The sequence below is a fragment of the Nerophis ophidion genome, linkage group LG14, assembly GCF_033978795.1.
Source record: "Nerophis ophidion isolate RoL-2023_Sa linkage group LG14, RoL_Noph_v1.0, whole genome shotgun sequence".
Lineage (NCBI taxonomy): Eukaryota > Metazoa > Chordata > Actinopteri > Syngnathiformes > Syngnathidae > Nerophis > Nerophis ophidion.
In genome coordinates this window covers 49,670,477-49,690,130 of record NC_084624.1, presented here as the reverse complement: position 1 = coordinate 49,690,130, position 19,654 = coordinate 49,670,477, and the positions used below count along the sequence as shown (strand labels likewise).

The following is a 19,654-nucleotide window of genomic DNA, read 5'->3' as shown; positions in this document are numbered from 1 at the left end:
CCCCGCGACCCGACCTCGGATAAGCGGAAGATGATGGATGGATGGATGGAATCGCTCACAATGCAATCGCCTTTTTTTTTTTTTTTTGTAGTCCTTCGCTATCAATATCCTCAGCCACAAATCTTTAATCCTCGCTCAGAATAATGAGGAAACCTGCACTGGCTTCCTGTGCACTTAAGATGTGACTTTAAGGTTTTACTACTTACGTATAAAATACTACACGGTCTAGCTCCATCCTATCTTGCCGATTGTATTGTACCATATGTCCCGGCAAGAAATCTGCGTTCAAAAGACTCCGGCTTATTAGTGATTCCTAGAGCTCAAAAAAAGTCTGCGGGCTATAGAGCGTTTTCCGTTCGGGCTCCAGTACTCTGGAATGCCCTCCCGGTAACAGTTCGAGATGCATTTAAGTCTCATCTTAAAACTCATCTGTATACTCTAGCCTTTAAATAGACCTCCTTTTTAGACCAGTTGATCTGCCGCTTCTTTTCTTTCTCCTATGTCCCCCCCTCCCTTGTGGAGGGGGTCCGGTCCGATGACCATGGATGAAGTACTGACTGTCCAGAGTCGAGACCCAGGATGGACCGCTCGTCGGGACCCAGGATGGACCGCTCGCCTGTATCGGTTGGGGACATCTCTACGCTGCTGATCCGCTTGAGATGGTTTCCTGTGGACGGGACTCTCACTGCTGTCTTGGAGCCACTATGGATTGAACTTTCACAGTATCATGTTAGACCCGCTCGACATCCATTGCTTTCGGTCCCCTAGAGGGGGGGGGTTGCCCACATCTGAGGTCCTCTCCAAGGTTTCTCATAGTCAGCATTGTCGCTGGCGTCCCACTGAATGTGAATTCTCCCTGCCCACTGGGTGTGAGTTTTCCTTGCCCTTTTGTGGGTTCTTCCGAGGATGTTGTAGTCGTAATGATTTGTGCAGTCCTTTGAGACATTTGTGATTTGGGGCTATATAAATAAACATTGATTGATTGATTGATTGATTGATTGAAATTGTCGTTTTCTCGGTCTTAATAGCTCTTTTTGTTGGAGGCTCCCATTATAAACAATGTGAGGACGTGAGGAGCCCTCACACTTGTGACGTCATCGTCTGCGACTTCCGGAACAGGCAAGGCTTTTTTATTAGCGACCAAAAATTTTGAACTTTATCGTGGATGTTCTCTACTAAATCTTTTCAGCAAAAATATGGCAATATCGCGAAATGATCAAGTATGAGACATTGAATGGACGTACTATCCCCTTTTAAATAAGAACATTTAATTTCAGTCGGCTAATTTCAGTATCTTACTTAGATTTCCGTTTTTGCAGTGTGATAATGTGCAGCATCGGCATGACTGCATCCCACTGGGTCATTATTGTCACCGATGTCCCACTGGGTGTGAGTTTTCCTTGCCCTTATGTGGGCCTACCGAGGATGTCGTGGTGGTTTGTGCAGCCCTTTGAGACACTAGTTATTTAGGGCTATATAAGTAAACATTGAATGAAAAAAAAAAAAAAATGGTGGTTCTCCCCTCACGTTGTCATTGGGCGGCTCGTCCTCGGTGGCCACCTGGATGCCGTAGGCCAGGAAGCAGAGGATGGCGCCGGTCCACAGCAGCATGGAGAATCCGCCAAACAGCTGGCGGCAGAACTTGACCCACTCGGGCGTGGTGGGGGGAGGTGTCAACGCGTTGGGTCCGTCCCGAGCCAGAACCTCTGCGGCTTTGGCGTTGGTGAGGCCCTGGAGGAGAGAAGCGAGACCGGGACCATTTTTACCTGAGCTTAGAAAGCACTTTACGACTGTTCCTGCCCGGCCTGTTTAACAGCCCGACTGTCATAAACTGGCGAGGCTTCCCGTCTGCGCCGTAAAACTGCTGCATGTAACTTTATTGAACATTTTGCACGCTTTTTATGCACAATAAAATCAGCTGGAAAATGTAAATTTGCCTTTGTCAATGTGTGTGTGTGTGTGTGTGTGTGTGTGTGTGTGTGTGTGTGTGTGTGTGTGTGTGTGTGTGTGTGTGTGTGTGTGTGTGTGTGTGTGTGTGTGTGTGATGCTCTGATTTGCAGACAATCCCCGTGAGGACTGATCAACTGTTTCCGCTTTAAAATTGTCAGCAGAAAAAAATGGAGTCCGTGTACCTGTGTAGGGCTCAGTCCATAACGCTTCCCAAGATCATCCACTGATATTTTGTGGTCATCCTGAAGAGACAAAAAGGGTTCATAAGTTCTATGAGTTTTCCAGGTTTGACAAATGAATAATCAATAACTTACAACATGTTTATGGATGAGCCAAAAACACTACCATATATACATACATCACCTTAAAACTCATTTGTATACTCTAGCCTTTAAATAGACTCCCTTTTTAGACCAGTTGATCTGCCGTTTCTTTTCTTTTTCTTCTATGTCCCACTCTCCTTTGTGGAGGGGGTCTGGTCCAGTCCGGTGGCCATGTACTGCTTGCCTGTGTATCGGCTGGGGACATCTCTGCGCTGCTGATCCGCCTCCGCTTGGGATGGTTTCCTGCTGGCTCCGCTGTGAACGGGACTCTCGCTGCTGTGTTGGATCCGCTTTGGACTGGACTCTCGCGACTGTGTTGGATCCATTATGGATTGAACTTTCACAGTATCATGTTAGACATCCATTGCTTTCCTCCTCTCCAAGGTTCTCATAGTCATCATTGTCACCGACGTCCCACTGGGTGTGAGTTTTCCTTGCCCTTATGTGGGCCTACCGAGGATGTCGTGGTGGTTTGTGCAGCCCTTTGAGACACTAGTGATTTAGGGCTATATAAGTAAACATTGATTGATTGATTGATATATAAATATATACATTATATCTATACATATGTGAAGTGAAGTGAATTATATTTATATAGCGCTTTTTCTCAAGTGACTCAAAGCGCTTTACATACTGAAACCCAATATCTAAGTTACATTCAAACCAGTGTGGGTGGCACTGGAAGCAGGTGGGTAAAGTGTCTTGCCCAAGGACACAACGGCAGTGACTAGGTTGGCAGAAGCGGGAATCGAACCTGCAACCCTCAAGTTGCTGGCACGGCCACTCTACCAACCGAGCTAAACCGCCCCATGTATATGCATTTTATATATAAAAACATATACATACATATGTGTACATTATACACATTTATGTAAAAAGAACATATGTACACATACATGTATATACATATAAATAAAAACAAATATGTAAACATACATAACTATACATATATGCATATACAAATACATATATTGTCAGAACGTGGACTATGGGGTGGTTATTTTCCCGAGATGCAAGTGAACTTGGTGCGAAGGTAATGACATCTTTATTTTAACACTAATAAAAGGAATAAACAAAAGGCGCACACAAGGGCGGAAGTACAAAACATGGCTATAAAAACAAAAACTAGCACAAAGGCAGAACTATGGACAAAAAAAACCAAAACAGGTGCGTGACATGGGGACGGGTGAAAACTAACGGGTTGGCATGGAAACAAAGCAAACAAGGAAGCGCAAAAACAGGAAACAATGGCGTCGTAAACAAAACAGAACATAACTATACAAAACATGACATACATACACAAAGACATATACAAACCCCGTTTCCATATGAGTTGGGAAATTGTCTTAGATGTAAATATAAACAAAATACAATGATTTGCAAATCATTTTCAACCCATATTCAGTTGAATATGCGACAAAAACAACATATTTGATGTGCAAACTGATAAACATTTTTTTTCTTCTTCCAAATATTCATTAACTTTAGAATTTGATGCCAGCAAAACGTGACCAAGAAGTTTGGAAAGGTGGCAATAAATACTGATAAAGTTGAGGAATGCTCATCAAACACTTATTTAGAACATCCCACAGGTGTGCAGGCTAATTGGGAACAGGTGGGTGCCATGATTGGGTATAAAAACAGCTTACATGAAATGTTAAGTTATTCACAAACAAGGATGGGTCAAGGGTCACCAATTTGTAAGCAAATTGTCAAACAGTTTTAGGACAACATTTCTCAACGAGCTATTGGAAGGGATTTAGGGATTTTACCATCTACGGGCCGTAAAATCGTCAAAAGGTTCAGAGAATCTGGAGAAATCACTGCACGTAAGCGATGATATTGCGGACCTTTGATCCCTCAGGCGGTACTGCATCAAAAACCGACATCAGTGTGTAAAGGATATCACCACATGGGCTCAGGAACACTTCATAAAACCACTGTCAGTAACTACAGTTGGTCGTTACATCTGTAAGTGCAAGTTAAAACTCTACTATGCAAAGCGAAAGCCATTCATCAACAACACCCAGGAATGTCGCCGGGCCCGAGCTCATCTAATATGGACTGATGCAAAGTGGAAAAATGTTCTGTGGTCTGACGAGTACACATTTCAAATTATATTTGGAAACTGTGGACGTGGTGTCCTCCGGAACAAAGAGGAAAATAACCATCCGGATTGTTATAAGCGCAAAGTTCAAGAGCCAGCATCTGTGATGGTATGGGGGTGTATTAGTACCCAAGGCTTGGGTAACTTACACATCTGTGAAGGCACCATTAATGCTGAAAGGTCCATACAGGTTTTGGAGCAACATTTGTTTAACCCAAGCAACATTATCATGGATGCCCCTGCTTATTTCAGCAAAACAATGCCAAACCACGTGTTAGAACAGCGTGGCTTCGTAGTAAAAGAGTGCGGGTACTTTCCTGGCCCGCCTGCAGTCCAGACATGTCTCCCATCGAAAATGTGTGGCGTATTATGAAGCGTAAAATACGACAGGGGGAGACCCCGGACTGTTGAACGACTAAAGCTCTACATAAAACAAGAATGGGAAAGAATTCCACTTTCAAAGCTTCAACAATTAGTTTCCTCAGTTCCCAAACGTTTATTGAGTGTTGTTGAAAGAAAAGGTGATGTAACACAGTGGTGAACATGCCCTTTCCCAACTACTTTGGCTTGTGTTGCAGCCATGAAATTCTAAGTTAATTATTATTTGCAAAAGAAACCTAAGTTTATGAGTTCGAACATCAAATATGTTGTGTTTGTAGGGCATTCAATTGAATATGAGTTGAAAATGATTTGCAAATCATTGTATTCCGTTTATATTTACATCTAACACAATTTCCCAACTCATATGGAAACAGGGTTTGTATATAAACATATATACATACATACACATAGACATTTTTATACATACTGTATTCATATTTACACATACACATATACATATATATGCATATACGTTTGTAAATGTTCCCTACTCTTGTTAACTCGACGGCTTTTAGCGCCGCGCTGGCTTTTTCGTGCACCTCATGTTGACGTGGAAAACTGTAGTTTGTCGCCGCTCGCAGGAGATTCCAACTTGAAACCACACTCGACAGCGTCGGCGGTCTTAAAGTGTGCCATAAATCACGTCTGACAGACAACGCAGGGAAAAAGTCAGCGGAGGCGACGACAGCCTGACGAAAGTGCGGCGCAACAGCTTGTCACAAACTTCCCTGCGTCTCGCTCGCCTCAAAGATGACGCATTTGGACGCCGGGGAGGCCACGTTTTGACAGAAGCTCGGAGAGCGCCGGCTCGCCGCTGGTGGCATCACAAATTATTCAGCCGCAGTGCGAGCACAGAGACGCCCAGCCGGAGGGTTGGTTGCTTTTCCTCGGATGGCAGGACAGTGTTTGTTTGCAGACTTCTTGCGCCGACTGCGAGTCCATGATAACTGGCTTCATGCCGAACTACCAGGGGAAAATACTACATGCTAATCCTGTCACAGAGCGTATTTGCACTCAAAGGGTTCAAGCCCGATCAAAAAAACCTTTTTTTAAGCCGAGGCATATTTTTGGCGTTGAAGGCACACCACCTGCAGAAATCCTTAAAAAACGAAACTAAGTTGACAGTCAAAAGTTGTTGTCGCAAATATTAGGTTTGAATTTAAAACCATAACAAAGCATGCATCATTGTAGCTCTTGTCTCAAAGTAGGTGTACTGTCACCACCATTTTCCCGTATTGTTTTAATCCTTCTTTGTGGGGACATTGTTGATTGTCATGTCATGTTCGGATGTACATTGTGGACGCCGTATTTGCTCGACTGTAAGTCTTTGCTGTCGTCCAGCATTCTGGTTTTGTTTACTTTGTTGCAAGTTCAGTTTTAGTTTGGTTTTGCATAGCCTTCCCTAAACTTCAATGCCTTTTCTTAGCAGCACTCATCTTTTGTTTATTTTTGGTTTAAGCATTAGACACCTTTTTACCTGCACACCGCCTCCCACTGTTTCCGACATCTACAAAGCATTTAGCTACCGGCTGCCACCTACTGATATGGAAGAGTATTACACGGTTACTCTGCCGAGATCTAGACAGCACCCACACTCAACAACACATAATTTGCACACTGTCATGCCATGTACGGATGTACATTGTGGACGCTATCTTTGCTCCACTGTAAGTCTTTGCTGTCGTCCAGCATTCTGTTTTTGTTTACTTTGTTGCAAGTTCAGTTTTAGTTTGGTTCTGCATAGCCTTCCCTAAACTTCAATGCCTTTTCTTAGCAGCACTCATCATTTGTTTATTTTTGGTTTAAGCATCAGACACCTTTTTACCTGCACACTGCCTCCCGCTGTTTCCGACATCTACAAAGCAATTAGCTACCTGCTGCCACTGACTGAAATGGAACAGTATTACACGGTTACTCTGCCGAGCTCTAGACAGCACCGACACTCAACAACACATAATTTGCACACTATCATGCCATGTACGGATGTACATTGTGGACGCGGTCTTTGCTCGACTGTAAGTCCTTGCAGTCGTCCAGCATTCTGGTTTTGTTTACTTTGTTGCAAGTTCAGTTTTAGTTTGGTTCTGCATAGCCTTCCCTAAACTGCAAAGCCATTTCTTAGCAGCACTCATTTTTTGTTCATTTTTGGTTTAAGCATTAGACACTTTTTTACCTGCACTCTGCCTCCCGCTGTTTCCGACATCTACAAAGCAATTAGCTTCCTGCTGCCACTGACTGAAATGGAACAGTATTACACGGTTACTCTGCCGAGCTCTAGACAGCACCGACACTCAACAACACATAATTTGCACACTGTCATGTCATGTTCGGATGTACATTGTGGACGCTATCTTTGCTCCACTGTAAGTCTTTGCTGTCGTCCAGCATTCTGTTTTTGTTTACTTTGTTGCAAGTTCAGTTTTAGTTTGGTTCTGCATAGCCTTCCCTAAACTTCAATGCCTTTTCTTAGCAGCACTCATCATTTGTTTATTTTTGGTTTAAGCATCAGACACCTTTTTACCTGCACACTGCCTCCCGCTGTTTCCGGCATCTACAAAGCAATTAGCTTCCTGCTGCCACTGACTGAAATGGAACAGTATTACACGGTTACTCTGCCGAGCTCTAGACAGCACCGACACTCAACAACACACAATTTGCACACTGTCATGTCATGTTCGGATGTACATTGTGGACGCTATCTTTGCTCGACTGTAAGTCTTTGCTGTCGTCCAGCATTCTGGTTTTGTTTACTTTGTTACAAGTTCAGTTTTAGTTTGGTTCTGCATAGCCTTCCCTAAACTGCAAAGCCTTTTCTTAGCAGCACTCATTTTTTGTTCATTTTTGTTTCAAGCATTAGACACTTTTTTACCTGCACTCTGCCTCCCGCTGTTTCCGACATCTACAAAGCATTTAGCTACCTGCTGCCACCTACTGATATGGAGGAGTATTACACGGTTACTCTGCCGAGCCCCAGACAGCACCAACACTCAACAACACATCATTTGCAGACTGTCATGTCATGTCATGTTCGGATGTACATTATGGACGCTGTCTTTGCTCCACAGTAAGTCTTTGCTGTCGTCCAGCATTCTGGTTTTGTTTACTTTGTTGCAAGTTCAGTTTTAGTTTGGTTCTGCATAGCCTTCCCTAAGCTTCAATGCCTTTTCTGAGGGGCACTCACCTTTTGTTTATTTTTGGTTTAAGCATTAAACACCTTTTTACCTGCACCCTGCCTCCTGCTGTCGTCTGCATATTGTGATCACGACCGACTAAGTTCCCGACATCTACAAGGCAATTAGCTACCTGCTGCCACCTCCTGATATGGAAGAGTATTTCTCGGTTACTCTGCCGAGCTCTAGACAGCACCGACACTCAACGACAACACATCATTTGGGGACTATAATTACTGGTTTGCAAAAAATATTTCTAACCCAAATAGGTGAATTTTGATACACCAGACTGTATCTCACGGTACACTAGTGGTCGAAAAACACTGGATTAAGCAAACCAAGACGACCACATTTTTTTCCAGAAAAACGTACATGATGGGGCATTGCCGATTAATGCCTTTAAATGTCGATTTACTGTTGGTCCTCGACTAGGATTGTACGGTATACCGGTATTAATATAGTACCGCGATACTAAAGAATCATATTCGGTACTATACCACCTCTAAAAAGTACCGGTATTGTTTTGTTACAGGTACCAAAGTACTGGTATCAGGACAACACTATCCTCGCCTGACAAGAAGCTGCTAGCAACTAACTAACCAAGTTAACAATAATCCCCTCCATTACAGCAAATACCCATCCATCATCCATCCATCATCTTCCGCTTATCCGAGGTCGGGTCGCGGGGGCAACAGCCAAAGCAGGGAAACCCAGACTTCCCTCTCCCCAGCCACTTCGTCTAGCTCTTCCCGGGGGATCCCGAGGCGTTCCCAGGCCAGCCGGGAGACATAGTCTTCCCAACGTGTCCTGGGTCTTCCCCGTGGCCTCCTACCGGTTGGACGTGCCCTAAACACCTCCCTAGGGAGGCGTTCGGGTGGCATCCTGACCAGATGCCCGAACCACCTCATCTGGCTCCTCTCGATGTGAAGGAGCAGCGGCTTTACTTTGAGTTCCTCCCGGATGGCAGAGCTTCTCACCCTATCTCTAAGGGAGAGACCCGCCACACGGCGGAGGAAACTCATTTCGGCCGCTTGTACTCGTGATCTTATCCTTTCGGTCATGACCCAAAGCTCATGACCATAGGTGAGGATGGGAACGTAGATCGACCGGTAAATTGAGAGCTTTGCCTTCCGGCTCAGCTCCTTCTTCACCACAACGGATCGGTACAACGTCCGCATTACTGAAGACGCCGCACCGATCCGCCTGTCGATCTCACGATCCACTCTTCCCTCACTCGTGAACAAGACTCCTAGGTACTTGAACTCCTCCACTTGGGGCAGGGTCTCCTCCCCAACCCGGAGATGGCACTCCACCCTTTTCCGGGCGAGAACCATGGACTCGGACTTGGAGGTGCTGATTCTCATTCCGGTCGCTTCACACTCGGCTGCGAACCGGTCCAGTGAGAGCTGAAGATCCCGGTCAGATGAAGCCATCAGGACCACATCATCTGCAAAAAGCAGAGACCTAATCCCGCGGTCACCAAACCGGAACCCCTCAACGCCTTGACTGCGCCTAGAAATTCTGTCCATAAAAGTTATGAACAGAATCGGTGACAAAGGACAGCCTTGGCGGAGTCCAACCATCACTGGAAATGTGTTCGACTTACTGCCGGCAATGCGGACCAAGCTCTGGCACTGATCATACAGGGATCGGACCGCCACAATAAGACAGTCCGCTATCCCATACTCTCTGAGCACTCCCCACAGGACTTCCCAAGGGACACGGTCCAATGCCTTCTCCAAGTCCACAAAGCACATGTAGACTGGTTGGGCAAACTCCCATGCACCCTCAAGAACCCTGCCGAGAGTATAGAGCTGGTCCACAGTTCCACGACCAGGACGAAAACCACACTGTTCCTCCTGAATCCGAGGTTCGACTATCCGGCGTAGCCTCCTCTCCAGTACAGCAAATACCGTTTAATTAAAACCCTGATCAGAATTTCCCTAATATTTGCTATTTGATTCAACTAAATACTAGCAATGGAAACACCGCACCTCAAAAGAAATGTAATCTAAACTACTGAACTTATTTTTTACTTTTTTCCAGGCCCCAAAAGGTACGAGAAAGTTGAGAAGTGTATAGAAAAGTAGAATCTTTGAGGGTACGAACAAGCCGAAAGGGTCAATACATTCCAGGAAGTAAAATACAAAGTTAACAACTTACCATGGACACCTCCTTCTTCAGCTCCTCTAAATCCCGAGCCTTCTTTTTCTTCTTGCCGCCATTCTCCGCACCACGCTGCACACCGGGACAAGGACACATCATCAGCGGCAGCAACAGAACCAATGTTGTAAAAGCAGACGGCTGAGTCAGCATTATTGCAAGGGACGTAAACAACATGGCCGTCAGGATCCTTCGTCCCCTCGCCGGTCGGTATTTTCTTAATTGCGTGATGTGCAATCATTGTCACTGTTTTTATTTTTGATTTTTGATGATAGCTTCTTTAAGAGGCACACTTAGATGTTGTGATTCACCTTAGATTTAGATTTAGACAAACATTGTTGATCCACAAGGGAAATTGTTCCGAACAGTAGCTCAGTTCCAAAGGGTGGAAAGTACAATGCAGGTATAAAGTAGACAAAAAATTTACCATAGTAGCAATATTTTCGGTTTTAAAACTGCTCCCCCTCTGGTCAACATATGAAATAACAAGTGTGTGTTGCCATTTTAAGTGCTCCCCCTCTGGCCAACACATGTAATAACAAGTGTATGTTAGAAATGTAAATGCGCCCCATTCGGCCAAAATTAATAAAAAAACAATTTGTGACTTTTGTCTAATTTGTCATGATTTTTGTCAAAAGTATGACAAATTGTGACAAAAGTCATAATTTTACTCAAAAAATGTCACTTTTTTTACAGGAAAAACAAAAAAAATGGCAATATCGTGTTAAAACTTGAAATGCACCCCTTTTGGCCAAAAGAAACAAAAAAATTAACTAAAAGCAGTCCTTTTCTCACAATGTGTCGACTTTTTCCTTGTAAAACTGGGAACAACTTCTCATATTCTTTCTGTTTTGGTAATATTGCAATTTTTTCTCGTAAAATTATTACTTTTTTATTTTAAATTGTTACTTTTTAATGCAAAATGGTGATATTTGTCATATGAAATTCTGACTTTAATCACAATTTTGCCAATTTTTTTGTTGTCCTTTCAAAAAAGTGACATTTTTTGATTAAGATTATGACTTTTGTTACAATTTGTCATAATTTTTTACAAAAATTATGTCAAAATTATGACAAAAGTCACAAATTGTTTCTTTATTAATTTTGGCCACAGGGGGCGCATTTCAATTACCTGCACACACTTGTTATTACATATGTTGGCCAGAGGGGGAGCAAATTGAAATGTCTACACACACTTGTTATTTCATATGTTGACCTGAGGGGGAGCACTTTAAAAACCGACACACAGTCAACTTAAAAAAAACAAAACAAAAAAACAATAACCGAAAAGCAGTCTTTTTCTCACAATGTGTCAACTTTTTTCTTATAAAACTGGTAACAATTTCTCATATTCCTTATGGTTCTGTAATATTGCAATATTTTCTCATAAAATTATTACTTTTTTATTTTTAAACTGTTACTTTTTAATGCAAATTTGGTGACATTTGTCACATAAAATTAAATTCAGACTTTAATCACGATATTGCCAATGTTCTTGTTGATCTTGTAATGAAATAGACATTTTTGGAGGAAAATGAAGACTTTTGTCACAATTTGTCATAATTTTGACAAAAATGATGTCAAAATTTTGACAACAGTCACAAATTGTTTCTTTAATAATTTTGGCCCAAGGGGTCGCATTTCAATTTCTTACACACACTTGTTATTACATATGTTGACCAGAGGGGGAGGACTTCAAATGTCTACACACACTTGTTATTACATATGATAACCAGAGTGGGAGCACTTTTAAAACCGACACACAGTCAATTTAAAAAAAAACTAAAAAAAACTAAAAGCAGTCCTTTTCTCACAGTGTGTTGACTTTTTTCTTAAAAAACTGGGAACAATTTCTCATATTCCTTCTGGTTTTGTAATATTGCAGTATTTTCTCATAAAATGTTTACGTTCTTATTTAAAATAGTTACTTTTTAACACAAATTGTGACATTTGCCATGTAAAATTCTGACTTCAATCACATTATTGCCAATTTTCTTGTTGATCTTGTAAAAAAATTGAAATTTTTTGAGTAAAATTATGACTTTTGTCACAATTTTAAATAAAAAAGCAATAATTTAATGAGAAAATATTGCCATATTACAGAACCAGAAAGAATATGACAAATTAATTTTTTGTAACAATTTGTCATAATTTTTGTCAAAATTATGACAAAAATTATGTCAAAATTATGACAAAAGTCACAAATTATTTCTTTATTAATTTTGGCCACAGGGGGGTGCATTTCAATTTCTCACACACACTTGTTAGTACATATGTTGGCCAGAGGGGGAGCACTTCAAATGTCTACACACACTTGTTATTTCATATGTTGACCAGAGGGGGAGCACTTTTAAAACCGACACACATTCAATTAAAAAAAACAACAACAAAAAACTAAAAGCCGTTTTTCCTCACAATGTTTCAACTTTTTTCTTATAAAACTGGGAACAATTTCTCATATTCTTTCTGGTTCTGTAATATTGCATTATTTCTTTTGAAAATTGTTACTTTTTTATTGAAATGTGTTACTTTTTAAAGCAAATTGTGACATTCATCACATAAAATTCTGACTTTAATCCCAATATTGCCAATTTTCTTGTTGATCTTGTAAAAAGATTGACATTTCTTGAGTAAAATTAGGACTTTTGTCACAATTTGTCATCATTTTGACAAAAGTCACAAATTGTTTCTTTATTAATTTTGGCCACAGGGGAGCGCATTTCAATTTCTCACACACACTTGTTGGTACATATGTTGGCCAGAGGGGGAGCACTTCAAATGTCTACGCACACTTGTTATTTCATATGTTGACCAGAGGGGGAGCATTCTTTAAACCGACACACAGTCAATTTAAAACAACAACAAGGTTCTGTAATATTGCAATATTTTCTCAAAAAATTATTACTTTTTTATTTTAAATGGTTACTTTTTAATGCAAAATGGTGACATTTGTCACATAGTATTCTGACTTTAATTACAATATTGCCAATTGGTTTGTTGTTCTTTTTAAAAAAGTGACATTTTTTGAGTAAAATTATGACCTTTGTCACAATTTGTCATAATTTTGTCTACACACACTTGTTATTACATATGATAACCAGAGGGGGAGCATTTTTAAAACCGACACAGTCAATTTAAAAAAAATAAAAAATAAAAGCAGTTTTTTTCTCACAGTGTGTTCACTTCTTTCTTGTAAAACTGGGAACAATTTCTCATATTCCTCCTGGTTCTGTAATATTGCAGTATTTTCTCATAAAATGTTTTCGTTTTTATTTAAAATAGTTACTTTTTAACACAAATTGTGACATTTGCCATATAAAATTCTGACTTCAATCACAATATTGCCAATTTTCTTGTGGATCTTGTGAAAAAAATTGACATTTTTTGAGTAAAATTAGGACTTTTGTCACAATTTTAAATAAAAAAAGTAATAATTCTATGAGAAAATAATGCCATAATACAGAACCAGAAAGAATATGACAAATTGTTGTTTTTTGGCACAATTTGTAATACATTTTGTCAAAAATATATGTATATTTTTTAAAAGTGCTCCCCCTCTGGTCAACATTTTTGTAATAATTTTGGTCAAATATGACAAAAATGTCAAAATTATGACAAAAGTCACACATTATTCCTTTATTAATTTTGGCCACAGGGGGGTGCATTTCAATTTCTCACACACACTTGTTAGTACATATGTTGGCCAGAGGGGGAGCACTTCAAATGTCTACGCACACTTGTTATTTCATATGTTGACCTAAGGGGCAGCATTTCAAATGTCTACGCACACTTGTTATTTCATATGTTGACCAGAGGGGGAGCACTTTTAAAACCGACACACAGTCCATTTAAATTATATATATGTATATATGTAGGTGTGGGAAAAAATCACAAGACTACTTCATCTCTACAGATCTGTTTCATGAGGGGTTCCCTCAATCATCAGGAGATTTTAATGGAAGCATTCACATACAATAGTTTATATAGGGCACAGAGTGGGTGGGTACAAGCAGGCGTAGGGTGTGGTGATTGGCTCATGTGTTACCTAGGAGGTGTTTCCGTCTATGGCGGCATGTTGAAATCATTTCACTGCGCTTGTTGAGGGATGATAGATCTGGATGATATATAATAAACAGTTTCTCTTTTAAGCATAGGTTGCATCTTTTATTACCACTGTTGTAAGGTGTGCTGGATGCAAGAATTTGCCATGTTATTGAATATTCAACATTATTGTCTTTGAGGTTCCAAATGTGTTTGCTGAGTTCTGTAGAATTCTGCAAAGTCTGGTTTCTAAAGGAGGCGTTGTGATTATTCCATCTTGTTTTGAACGCTCCTTCGGTTAATCCTACGTACGTGTCGGATGTGTTAATGTCCTTGCGTGTTACCTTTGCTTGGTAAACGACTGATGTCTGTAAGCACCTTCCGTTGAGAGGGCAATCAGGTTTCTTGCGACAGTTACATTCATTATTGGTTTCAGAGTCGTTTAGTCTGGGGGTAGGCAGTCCTTTTGCAATTGCTTTGTTGTGGTTTGAAATGGGCTTCACGGTGGCAGAGGGGTTAGTGCGTCTGCCTCACAATACAAAGGTCCTGCAGTCCTGGGTTCAAATCCAGGCTTGGGATCTTTCTGTGTGGAGTTTGCATGTTCTCCCCGTGAATGCGTGGGTTCCCTCCGGGTACTCCGGCTTCCTCCCACTTCCAAAGACATGCACCTGGGGATAGGTTGATTGGCAACACTAAATTGGCCCTAGTGTGTGAATGTGAGTGTGAATGTTGTCTGTCTATCTGTGTTGGCCCTGCGATGAGGTGGCGACTTGTCCAGGGTGTACCCCGCCTTCCGCCCGATTGTAGCTGAGATAGGCGCCAGCGCCCCCCGCGACCCCGAAAGGGAAAGAGCGGTAGAAAATGGATGGATGGATGGTTTGAAATGATTTGTTGCATGTTATTCATACAGCTGTATATATGTATATATATATATTTCACCACCAGGGGTGCAAATGAGACATTCTCTATTAGATGCAATGGTTTTTCCGTATTGGGACCACGATTGCGGTCCTCACTTGTCCACCGGTCCTCATATGGACGGTACTTTTCCCTGTTGATGTCTCAAGAAGGGTAGAAATACAGGAACACACACACACACACACACACACACACACATTGAAGTCACCTGCTGCTGACACTCAGCCGTCACCAGGACACACGTGCGCATGTCGGCCCGGCGCGTGCAGCAGGAGGTGAACGCGGTCACCGATCCCTCATTAAAACAACGCCGTCCTGTCGATCCCCGCATCTAAAACTTCGCTCATTTGCCTCACATTACATTTTTAAAGATAACTTCTTTCTTTTTTTTTTACTCATACAAAAACATCTTATACAAGCCTACGGCCTCAACCCCCCCTGCTTGTTTATTTGACAAATAATGACGTGAAATCAAAAAATATAGACAAGCACTCACCCCTCCGCCCATGTTGGATATCCACAAGACGGCAGGTCAGGACGTGAAGGAAGACAACAAGGGCACACGGCTGAGACCCACGTCTGACATTGACCACCACCACGTGTGGGAGAGACTTGTTGCTTTTTTGGGGGGGGGCCTGGAAACACACACACACACACACACACACACACACACACACACACACACACACACACACACACACACACACACACACACACACACACAGTTAGCCCCTCCGGCATGTGAGGGTAACATGAATCTCATCACTCCCAAGGGGGGGTGACATATACCTCCACCTGTTCAAAAAAGCCCATACAGCGGGGGTGTCAAACCTACGGCCCGGGGGCCGTATCAGGCCCGTGAACAGGTTTTATCTGGCCCGGGGGCAGAGTTTACTAAGTATAAAAATGTACCTGAAATGCTTTAAAGGCCTACTGAAATGAGATTTTCTTATTTAAACGGGGATAGCAGGTCTATTCTATGTGTCATACTTGATCATTTTACGATATTGCCATATTTTTGCTGAAAGGATTAAAGGATGATAAAGTTCGCAACTTTTGGTCGCTAATAAAAAAAAGGCTTGCCTTTACCGGAAGTAGTAGACGATGTGCTGGGACGTCACGGATTGTAGGGCTCCTCACATCCGCACATTGTTTAGGGACGGCGTGGCGCAGTGGAAGAGTGGCCGTGCGCAACCCGAGGGTCCCTGGTTCAATTCCCACCTAGTACCAACCTCGTCACGTCCGTTGTGTCCTGAGCAACACACTTCACCCTTGCTCCTGATGGGTGCTGGTTGGCGCCTTGCATGGCAGCTCCCTCCATCAGTGTGTGAATGTGTGTGTGAATGGGTAAATGTGGAAGTAATGTCAAAGCGCTTTGAGTACCTTGAAGGTAGAAAAGCGCTATACAAGTACAACCCATTTATTTATGTATTTATTAATCATAGCCAGCAGCAGCTAGAGCTATTCGGACCGAGAAAGCGAGAATTTCCCCATTTATTTGAGCGAGGATGAAAGATTCGTGGATGAGGAAATTTAGAGTGAAGGACTAGAAAGAAAAAAAAAGGCGATTGCAGTGGGAGCGATTCAGATGTTATTAGACACAATTACTAGGATAATTCTGGAAAATCCCTTATCTGCTTATTGTGTTGCTAGTGTTTTAGTGAGATTAAATAGTACGTGAAAGTCAGAGGGGAGTGGCCACGGACGGCCAGAGTCTCTGAGGGAAGTCACGCAGCCGCAGCAGGACGGAAGCTCCGCTGATGTCTCCGGTAAGAGCCGACTTATTACCACAATTTTCTCACCAAAACCTGCCAGTTGACATGTGGTCGGGATCCATGTTCGCTTGACCGCTCTGATCCATGGTAAAGCTTCGCCTTCGGGAATTTTAAACAAAGAAACACCGTGTGTTTGTGTGGCTAAAGGCTAAAAGCTTCCCACCTCCATCTTCCTACTTTGACTTCTCCATTATTAATTGAACAAATTGCAAACGATTCAGCAACACAGATGTCAAGAATACTGTTTAATTATGCGATTAAAGCAGACTACTTATAGCTTGGATCAGGCTGGAAAATAATATCCGCTACAACCCGAGACGTCAAACGCGCGCGTCATCATACCGCGACGTTTTCAACAGGACACTACGCGGGAAATTTAAAATTGCAATTTAGTAAACTAAAAAGGCCGTATTGGCATGTGTTGCAATGTTAATATTTCATCATTGATATATAAACTATCAGACTGCGTGGTCGCTAGTAGTGGCTTTCAGTAGGCCTTTAATAAAATAAATTTAAAAAAACAAAAAAAAACTGCTGTTCTAAATGTGTCCACTAGATGTCACAATAGCAATTCTTTGTATCTTTGTAGATGACGCTCCATATGTACAAAATAAACCACGTGATGTCAGTACATCAGTCGAGGAAAATGAGCAAACCACATAAATAACATTCTGTAATTTATCTTGATGGATGAGTTGACTGATGAACATTATCACGTCGTTTATTCGGAAAACATAAATAACGACAAATTAAGATGGAATACTATTAACTGCAACATGTAAGTGTAAAAAAACAACAACATTATGATTTGGGCATTTTCAAATTGTGCTTTTTCTATTTTTAAACAAAGATCTGAAGTGGTCTTTACTTTTAAGTTATCGTGCCGTGATTTTATCAGTCCGGCCCACTTGGGAGTAGATTTTTCTCCATGTGGCCCCCCCCATCTAAAATGAGTTTGACACCCCTGCCCTACACACACACACACACACACACACACACACACACACACACACACACACACACACACACTTCAGAAAACAACATGCCATCACATGGAAGCAGGCATGCAGAAATTACCGTGGCAATAAGGAGCCCCCCCGGACCCACCTACTTTCTTTATATAACATTCCCAAATTTTTCACATTCAAGTACCATAGTAGGCCTTAGTATTCATTAAAAACAAGGCAATTATGTTTACTAAACGTCAGCTTCAAACACTGATGACATCTATTAAACAAGACAAGAAGCAAGGAATTAAACAGAGACAGAATTCAATTTGTGTAAACATCTGCGATCCCCCTCCAAGGTTTCTCGTTGTATTCCATTGGGTTGAGTTTTTTCTTGCCCTGACGTGGGATCTGAGCTTTCGTGGCTTGAGCAGCCATTTGAGACACTTGTGATTAAGGGCTGTACAAATAAACTTTGATTGATTGATTGATGGAAGGGGGGCCCTCTTGACTGAAATCCTATGACTGCACTGAAGAAACTTCCGGGGGTGTGTTTCCACATAACAAATTTTTTTTAAGGTAATAATTATTATATTACTTTGCAATAACACCTGAAGTCAGCTGGGATAGCCTCCAGCTTACCCGCGACCCTAATGAAAACGGACTGGATGGTCTATCTGTGTTGGCCCTGTGATGAGGTGGCGACTTGTCCAGGGTCTACCCCGCCTTCCCGCCCGAATGCAGCTGAGATAGGCTCCTGCACCTCCCACCGACCCCCAAAAAGGACAAGCGGTAGACAATGACTGGATGTCCCGGAAAAAAAATGATTTACTACGGAAACTGTCAGAATAATTGTATCGAAGTTATCCGAAAACTTGGTGTTTCAATGAGTTCCCGGCGAGCAGGCAAAAGCTGTCTTTGATCTTACTAATCAAAAGGGTTGTCAAACTCCACTGTGTAGGATGGCAAGCGACATGATGGTGTCGGTTTCTTTCATGTATTGTAATCCACAGAAAGACTTAAAACTCATTTGTATAATCTAGCCTTTAAATAGACCCCCTTTTTTTTGACCAGTTGATCTGCCGTTTCTTTTCTTTTCTCCTCTGCCCCCCACTCCCTTGTGGAGGGGGGTTTAGGGGGGACACAGGTCCGGTGGCCATGGATGAAGTACTGGCTGTCCAGAGTCGGGACCCGGGATGGACCGCTCACCTGTGCATCGGTTGGGTACATTTCTGCGCTGCTGACCCATCTCCGCTTGGGATGGTCTCCTGCTGGCTCCACTATGGACGGGACTCTCGCTACTTTATTGGATCCACTATGGACTGGACTCTCACTGTTATGTTGAATCCACTATGGACTGGACTTTCACAATATCATGTTAGACCCGCTCGACATCCATTGCTTTCGGTCTCCCCTAGAAGTGGGGGTGAAGGGGGGTTGCCCACAACGTCGGTCCTCTCCAAGGTTTCTCATAGTCATTGTCACCGACGTCCCACTGGGTGAGTTTTTCCTTGCCCTTATGTGGGATCTAGGTTTCTCATAGTCATTCTCCCACATTTGCGGTCCTCTCCAAGGTTTCTCATAGTCATTCTCATCGACGTCCCACTGGGTTGTGAGTTTTTCCTTGCCCTTATGTGGGCGCTGATCCGCGGATGTTGTTGTGGCTTGTGCAGCCCTTTGAGACACTTGTGAATTAGGGCTATATAAATAAACATTGATTGATTGATTGATTGATCTATACCATGGATGTCGTTGTGGCTTGTGCAGCCCTTTGAGACACTTGTGATTTAGGGCTATATGAATAAAAATGTATTGATTTTGTCTTGACCAGAGATCTACAAAGCGGCGAGGAGGCAGGGCCTGACCCCCCTGCTCCAGG

At 42.3% G+C, this 19,654-nt stretch overlaps 1 protein-coding gene across 1 annotated transcript in view; it reads right to left on the bottom strand.

Annotated features, from left to right (window-relative positions):
- The window catches only part of LOC133568977 (sodium/potassium-transporting ATPase subunit alpha-2-like), a 73,066-nt gene extending 57,356 nt beyond the window's left edge, over nucleotides 1–15,710 (bottom strand). Inside the window, exons 1-4 of the mRNA XM_061921143.1 lie at nucleotides 15,550–15,710; nucleotides 10,095–10,169; nucleotides 2,133–2,192; nucleotides 1,528–1,731 (exon numbers count right to left, since the gene is read on the bottom strand). Coding sequence (XP_061777127.1) covers nucleotides 1,528–1,731; nucleotides 2,133–2,192; nucleotides 10,095–10,169; nucleotides 15,550–15,561 — 351 coding nt within the window. The 5' untranslated portion in view covers nucleotides 15,562–15,710. The remainder of the gene's footprint in view (nucleotides 1–1,527; nucleotides 1,732–2,132; nucleotides 2,193–10,094; nucleotides 10,170–15,549) is intronic.
- Between the last annotated feature and the right edge of the window lie 3,944 nt (nucleotides 15,711–19,654).